Source organism: Orcinus orca, chromosome 3, assembly GCF_937001465.1.
Source record: "Orcinus orca chromosome 3, mOrcOrc1.1, whole genome shotgun sequence".
NCBI lineage: Eukaryota > Metazoa > Chordata > Mammalia > Artiodactyla > Delphinidae > Orcinus > Orcinus orca.
Window position 1 is genome coordinate 75,325,750 of NC_064561.1, and position 6,672 is coordinate 75,332,421.

At 57.1% G+C, this 6,672-nt stretch overlaps 1 protein-coding gene across 1 annotated transcript; it reads right to left on the reverse strand.

The window, feature by feature from the left end:
* Window positions 1-2,506: 2,506 nt before the first annotated feature.
* IL13 (interleukin 13) lies at window positions 2,507-6,201 on the reverse strand. The gene is made up of 4 exons (XM_004279900.3): window positions 4,426-6,201; window positions 4,086-4,139; window positions 3,746-3,850; window positions 2,507-3,398 (listed from the first exon to the last, which is right to left on the reverse strand). Exons 1-4 carry the CDS (start codon window positions 4,594-4,596, stop codon window positions 3,291-3,293), a joined length of 438 nt encoding a protein of 145 aa, XP_004279948.1. The 5' UTR covers window positions 4,597-6,201; the 3' UTR covers window positions 2,507-3,290.
* Window positions 6,202-6,672: the final 471 nt, after the last annotated feature.

Genomic DNA, 6,672 nt, shown 5'->3' on the forward strand with positions numbered 1-6,672 from the left:
AGAGAAACCCCTGAGGTGACTCGGAGTGTTTTCTGACACCTCATCTGAGTGGCAAACAGAGGTGTTTGGCGCCAAGTTCACTGGAAACCTGAGTGTGTGTCTCACTTCTCACTTGAGCCCCAGCCCCTCTTCCGGTGAAACCTCCTAGGCCTGGGGTTCCCGGTGTGCCAAGGGGCTCCCCACCCTGGGCCCCATGACCAGCATCTCCCTCCCACTCACCAAGCCTTCTGTCTCTTCCTGACGCCCCTTCTCCCTGGGCCCTGTTTGGCGTTTGCCTTGTGCATGAAAGAAGTGAGACCACATGGCTAGAGAAGACTTCCAGCATATACCCGGAGGGTCAGTCCCCAGGTGGTGATGTTCCCAGCCACAAGAGCTGACACATACCTTTTTTTCCCTCTCTCTTCCTTATCTCTCATTCCTGACTGGCCCCCTTTCCCACTGCCAGCAACAGCGGCTTGGTTCTGTGGCTCTGTGAGGTCTGCCATCCCTGGAAGGCCCCCAGCCCCCCTGGCTCACTGCACACGCCCTCGTGACCACAGGCTCCTCTCTGGGGACAGTCTCGGGTGAGGCGGAGGCGCAGGCAAGGAGCTGCGGGTGGCTGAGGATGTGGTGCGCTGCAGACCCCTAGTGGTGGGGTCCAGGTGGCACTGTCGGCACTGTGCCCCCAGCAGCAGGGCCCTCCTGACTATGGCTTGGGCAATCCTAAGGGGTCCTCGCCCAGGCCAACCTCAATTCCAGTCTTTGTTCTTGAGAAATTCACAGGGAATTTCACCGGAAGCCTTTCCATCTTCCTTTTGGACAGACAGGCCAATGCCCTGCTTGGGCAGAGAGAACATGGGTCAAAGGTGATGTTACCAGAGAATGGATAGCTAAGGTTTGTGTTAAAGAAGAAGAAAAATCAATCTTCCATAAATATTCTTCTGACCTTAAAATCCTCGAATCTCTGGATGGAGGAGGATAGCGGAGATCTCACTCCTACCCTCACCCCTGACATTTGAGCTACCCACCCTCCCAGGGTAGAGCACCCTTTTCCAGACCCCCACTGTTTAAAGACTTCTTTCTGCTGCTAAACTTTGAGTGCGTGTGGTGTCTTGGTCACCACTAGCCCAGGCAGCTGGTGCAGGGCAGGCCTCAGGCAGTCCTCAGCAAATGTAGTGGGACTTAACAGGTTCTGAGACCATCACTTCCCACGCTGGACAGCGCATGGGACACTCAGCTCCTGTGCCTCCTCCCAGGTCTTCCCTCCCTGGGCTGAGCATCCCCAGATCCCTGCACAGTTGACTGTGGCTTCTTCCCTCACATCTGCCTGGCTGGAAATGAGGGGTTCACTCCATTTGAGAGTGGTCCCTGGAGCAGTCTGCTGCAGTCATCTGCACCCTGGACAGGTCCTGCCATGACTCTGCTGCCTGAATCACACACGGCATGAGCTCTCACTGCTCCTGAGTGGCTGCCTCCACTGACTTGTGAGCATTGCTATAGGTGTTCCCACAGGGCTCTGGGCTCCCCCAGGGAGGGTGCCTGCCTCCCACTCAGCATTTGAGGCTGGTCTCTGCTGACCCGCCACCCGAATATTCACAGTGTAAACCGTGGCTGATGGGTGTGCCCGTTAGCTGTGGCTTGCTGAGACTTGCTGCTTTCTGCCCTCCACGTGCTGGCCTTGACTGAAGGAGAAGCAAAAACACCTGCTTGGAAAGGAACAGTCTGATCAGGGCCCTGTGACCTTGGCTCTCCACCCCAGTCACTCCACGGTCCAGGGGCCGCAAGTCATTGGTGCGTCTTTGTTCACAGAGGTGGCGAGTGTGCACTCTCTTGTGATGAGAGGTGTCCAGACATTGAATGGGCTGTACCTAGAGAGCGAGTAGTGAGCTCCCCGTCAGGGGAGGTGCCCACACAGGCTGGTGACAGTATTACAAAGGTCGTGCATTCAGGCCAGATGGCATTTGGACAGAGGGAGGCAAGGTGGTTAAGTGTGTGAGCTTTGGAGTTGGAGTGAGTTTGGGGTTCAAATCCTGGCTTTGCTCCATACCAGCTGTGGGACCTTGGGCAAGCCACCTTCTCTTTCCTGAGCTTCGTATGGGCGACACCAGCAGGTGTGTGGGTGGTGCCAGACACAGGCTGGCCACTCCTCCAGGGCTGTGTTCATGAGACCACTTCTGAGGTCTCTACCTGCTCCAGACACCTCCCTTGATCCCCGACACCCTGGCCCATGCTTCTTCCACCTCCCTGCAGGTGGCGGTGGGGAACTCCTCCTGGCCAGGTCCCCTCTCCCCAGGCACTGACTTGCTTTTTTTCAGCCCAGGTCTTGTACTTCACTCCCCCTCCACTCCATCCTAGGCCCCCCTCCGACTGCCCTGCCTCCCAAACACTCCTCAGAGTCTTCAGAACACAGGCCCGCGTCCCCAAAGGCCAACATAAAAGGCAAACACCATCAGGTCTCTTGTCACCATCTTTATTTCTGGCTTCCAGCTTGACAAAGTCAATGAAACAACTTATCCAATGACCCCTCCCCACAATCCACACCATATGCAGTGTTGTAGGCTGCTCTCCTATATATTATTAACTCTTTGATAACATATTTTAATACTTAACTTTAAATACAAGGAAAAACAATAAATTACTCGGCTGAGGGCTGACTGCTGGCCGTCAGACAAGAGTGGCTACTCTGGCCCTCTGACCTGTCCCCTGCCTCGGCCCCAGGACCCCAGTGAGGTAGCAGAAGTTTGCACACAGTACTTATTGCCAGGGATTCCTAATGCTCGCTGCTTTAGTGCTGGAGCCCCAAGTTTCCAGGCCCTTGGCTCCAAGTTCTGGCAGTAACAGTCCCTCCCTATCCCCAGTACAGACAAAAACACTTGTTTAAATAACACACAATAATAAATAAGGCCAAGAAGAAATGTGCCTGGGCTGCTGTCTGCCTCAGTTGCCCCGGTGTAAAGCAGGTGGCTCTTCCACTGGCTGTCTGACGAGGGTGGCACCCGTTGTAACGCTAGTTTGTTCTGAGGAGGGGGAGGTCAAGTGGGGCAATGTCCATCCTTGTCCACCCAGCTCGGAGCCCCAGATGGAGGAGGCCCACCAGCCTGAGCCCCGGGCACCAAGGCACAGGGCAGGTGGGACTGGCTGGGCTCAAGGCAGGCAGCACAGGCTCAGGTCTAAGCTAAGGAAACCATACCCCCCTCCCTAACCCTCCTCCAGTCTCCCCAAGAAATTTCTGACATTTGAAAGAAAAATAAATCTGCAACTTAGATGGTCAGGGTCTGCCTCTGCAAATAATAATGCTAGCTCTTCATGCTTCAGCTGAATTTTCCATAGTGAAAAATGATCCTTGAATGTTTGAGCAGGTCTTTTAAGAAGTGGGCCACTTCAATTTTGGTGTCTCGGATGTGCTCGCTGGAAACCTGCTGCAGGGCAAAGAGGCCAGCATGTTAGTGGAACGCCAGAACCAGGACGATCAGCATCTACCAGGGGCTTTCCAGGGACCGGCTGGTTCAATCCCCACAAAACCCCCCATGAGGTGAGTACTGTTATTACCCACATTTTACAGATGTGGAACTGAAACTCAGGTAGGAGTCAGGAGCCCTCAGGCCACGACTTGGAAATCCCAAAGGCACGTCCCTGCTTCCACAGTGGGCCCACCCCTTTGTGGACACATGCCTCAGATGCTCAGCCAGCTTCCCCTGAAGCTCCCAGGGTGAGCCCAGGCCTGGCAGAAGTGGGTGCAGGGTCGGGGTGGGCAGGGGGGCCTTACCCCAGCTGAGGGCTTGTGAAGACAGAGTGCGCTCAGCATCCTCTGGGTCCTTTGGATGGCACTGCAGTTGGAGACGTTGATCAGGGCTTCCAGGGCTGAACAGTACTGTGGGGACGAAAACGCCGGGGGGTCAGGCAGCACATTCAGTGAGTCTGCAGGAGGGAGGGGGCTGGGAGGCCTGGTGGAGGTGGGTCTGGGTGGTGGGGAGCCCAGATGATGAGGGGTAGAGATTGGCTCTTTAAGCCTGCCTGGAACTGCCAGCCGTGTGAGCAAGGCTCAGAAAAGACAAGCAGAGGGCTGCAGCCTCAGCCACCTCCCCCCAGTGCCCAGGGGTCCTCACCATGTTGGCTGTCAGGTTGACACTCCACACCATGCTGCCATTGCACAGAGGTGCCTGAGGGAGCAGAGGACAGTGAGCTGAGTGCTGGCAGGGTCCCAGACCTGCCCAGCCAGCCCAGGCCAAGTCTCTACAGGGATCAGGCCCCACAGGCATCCCCATATAGCAGGGGCAGGCCTGGGACCTTCAGTGTTCCTGAGCTTCAGTTCCTGCTCTGCACAGCAGGGGAGACCCGTTGTACAGGGTCTTGGAGCTGAGAAAGAAAAACTGAGTAACACAGCCAGTAAGGGACAAGCCTTGTGCAAAGCTTGCCGTAGCCAGGGCCTGGCCAGCAGGCACTCACCTTCTGGTTCTGGGTGATATTGACCAGCTCTTCAATGAGCTCCTTGAGGGCTGTAGAGGGAGGCACAGGGCCCAGGGAGGCGAGGCCACCAAAGCAGGTGAGAGCAATGACCACAGTCAACCAGAGCGCCATGGAGCCTAGAGCCACAGGAAGAGTGAGAAGCAGACGCATAGGCTGGCCTAAGCTGAGTATCTTGTGGCCTTGGCCTCTTGTGGCAGCTTTTATAGGCCCAAGTGGTGATGCCTCACACCCTGGTCTCCGCTTTGTCGGACACTATCTACAAACCACATCTTTACTCATCTTGATTTTACTCTGTGGAAAATCCAGCGTCACATAAAGGAAAGAATTTGATTTCTTATAGACTTATTACTGAGAGGGTTCTGGGGCCGTTTCCAAGATCTGGAGGAGCTTCCTGGTGGGGTAGGTGAGAGGGCCCTGAGGGCAGCCTGGTGTCAACCGTGCCAGCTGGAAATCCAGCACTTTTGCCCATGGTCCACCCTAGGTGCCCACCCAGCTCCTGTCCTCAGATCCCTTTAGGTCACCAGAAATGCTGGGCAGACAGTGCTGTGACCACAGTCTATCAGATGTGGGAATCTGGGGGTTTTATTTTTTTCAGTGAACTGGTGTGTTACATTACCAAAACAATACTTGCTCTGGGTACAAAATTCAAACAGGATAAAAGGAGAAGAGTGAAGTTCACTTCTTTTGGCCCACCTGATTCCCTGTTGGCCCCGCAGATTCCCAGGTCTCTATTGAAAGATCCAATCAGACTCAGGGATCCTCCTGGGATCTTTCCTTTGAGAAGTTGTTTTGCTGATAACTCTCAGCACGCGCAGCCTGGACACTGGGTGCCCCACCCAGCCTTCAGTGTGGGTCCGTCCTGCTGGGAGACCCTCAGTGGGTGGGGCCGGCAAGAGGTGGACCCAGCCTTAGCCCTGGAGACTAACTGTTCCCACTGCCACTTGAGACCTGGGGCGACCACCTCTGCCCTCCGAGGCCTCAAGTTTCCCTTGCAGATGGAAGGCTGTGGAGTGTGACTCCTGGGCCTGCCCCCACTCCAGGGTCCCCTGTGGGCAGCCCGCCCCCTGCAGGGACACTGGCATGTAGCCATTTCCCCGCTTTTCCAGAAGTCCTCCAGAAACCCGTGCAACTGAGGCCACAGCATTTGCCTCTTGGGTGCTGATGTCAAGTCTCCCTCACCCACTTCCTCCCCTAAGCCAGTGCCTCCCCCTCTCGGCCCTCTCTGTCTGCTCAGGCTACCTCTCTGTCCAATGACAATGGGGCTCAGCCTCCTCACAAGGGTCCTCCAAGGGACGCTGGGGCTGTCGCCCCTGCTTAGAAGCCTGCCGGCCTTGCCCACCCTCTCCTCTCACTGGTAACGTGATTCCCACCCTGTCTTCTCTCCCAGCCCCAAGTTTCCCAGCACAATTGCAGGCCCTAACGCTTGGAAGCCGGGCCCTGCCCCTCGTGGCTCCCCAGTGCCCGGAGCGCCGCCGCCTGCTTCTGTGACCTCAGTTTCCTTATCTGCAGAATAGGGTCAGTAGCATCTCCCGTGGGGGTCCCTGTGTTGGTGGAAGGAGTGGGGAACCACCGTGGGCTGCGTCAAGATGAGTGGAACGCCCCCCTCCACCTCTAGGACCAGCAAAACCAAGCGGGGAGCGGTGGGCAGGTGCGCCCCCGCGCGTGGGAGAAGGCCCGAGGTTGTGGCGATGCCCTGGAGATAGGCGCCGCCTTATGTAATGGGAGATGGGGCTGATAAACGGGATCCGCGCGGGCCAGGCTCACTCTGTGGCCGAAGGCTTCGGCCGGGTAGGGAGGGAGGGAGGGGTAGGAGTGCAGACCCGCTTCTCGGAGAAGCGCCCACGCCCGCCCCCGGGCCTGGGTCTGTGTGGGTCAGAGGCCGGGCGAGGGAGCTGCAAGGGCGGGAGCGAGCGGTCCGAGCGCCCGGCAGGGCCAGGGCGCGTGTGCGCACAAGCGAGGGGATGTCGCGTTCGTCCCCCGGGGCCGGGGATCCTGCGGCGACACGGCAGAGCTGCCCACCCCTCTTCCTGCGCTGTGCTCTGGACACCCGCTCTGGCCCTCAGCCCCGAACGAGCCCCCGCTGGCTAGTCAGCTGGACCATGATGCTTTTTTTTTTTTTTTTTCATCGAGGCTTGGTTCACATCCCGGATCATTGCAATCAACACAAGTACAAAAGTGCTGCTCCGGGCACTTGACACACGTGGCTTGCATCTCTCCACCAGCCAC

Coding starts and splice junctions, on each gene's coding strand:
- IL13 (XM_004279900.3), bottom strand. CDS start 4,596: ATGCGTCTGCTTCTCACTCTTCCTGTGGCTCTAGGCTCCATGGCGCTC. Junction 3,851..4,085: donor TCAACCTGACAGCCAACATG/GTGAGGACCCCT, acceptor TCGTCCCCACAG/TACTGTTCAGCCCTGGAAGC. Junction 3,399..3,745: donor TTCACAAGCCCTCAGCTGGG/GTAAGGCCCCCC, acceptor TTTGCCCTGCAG/CAGGTTTCCAGCGAGCACAT.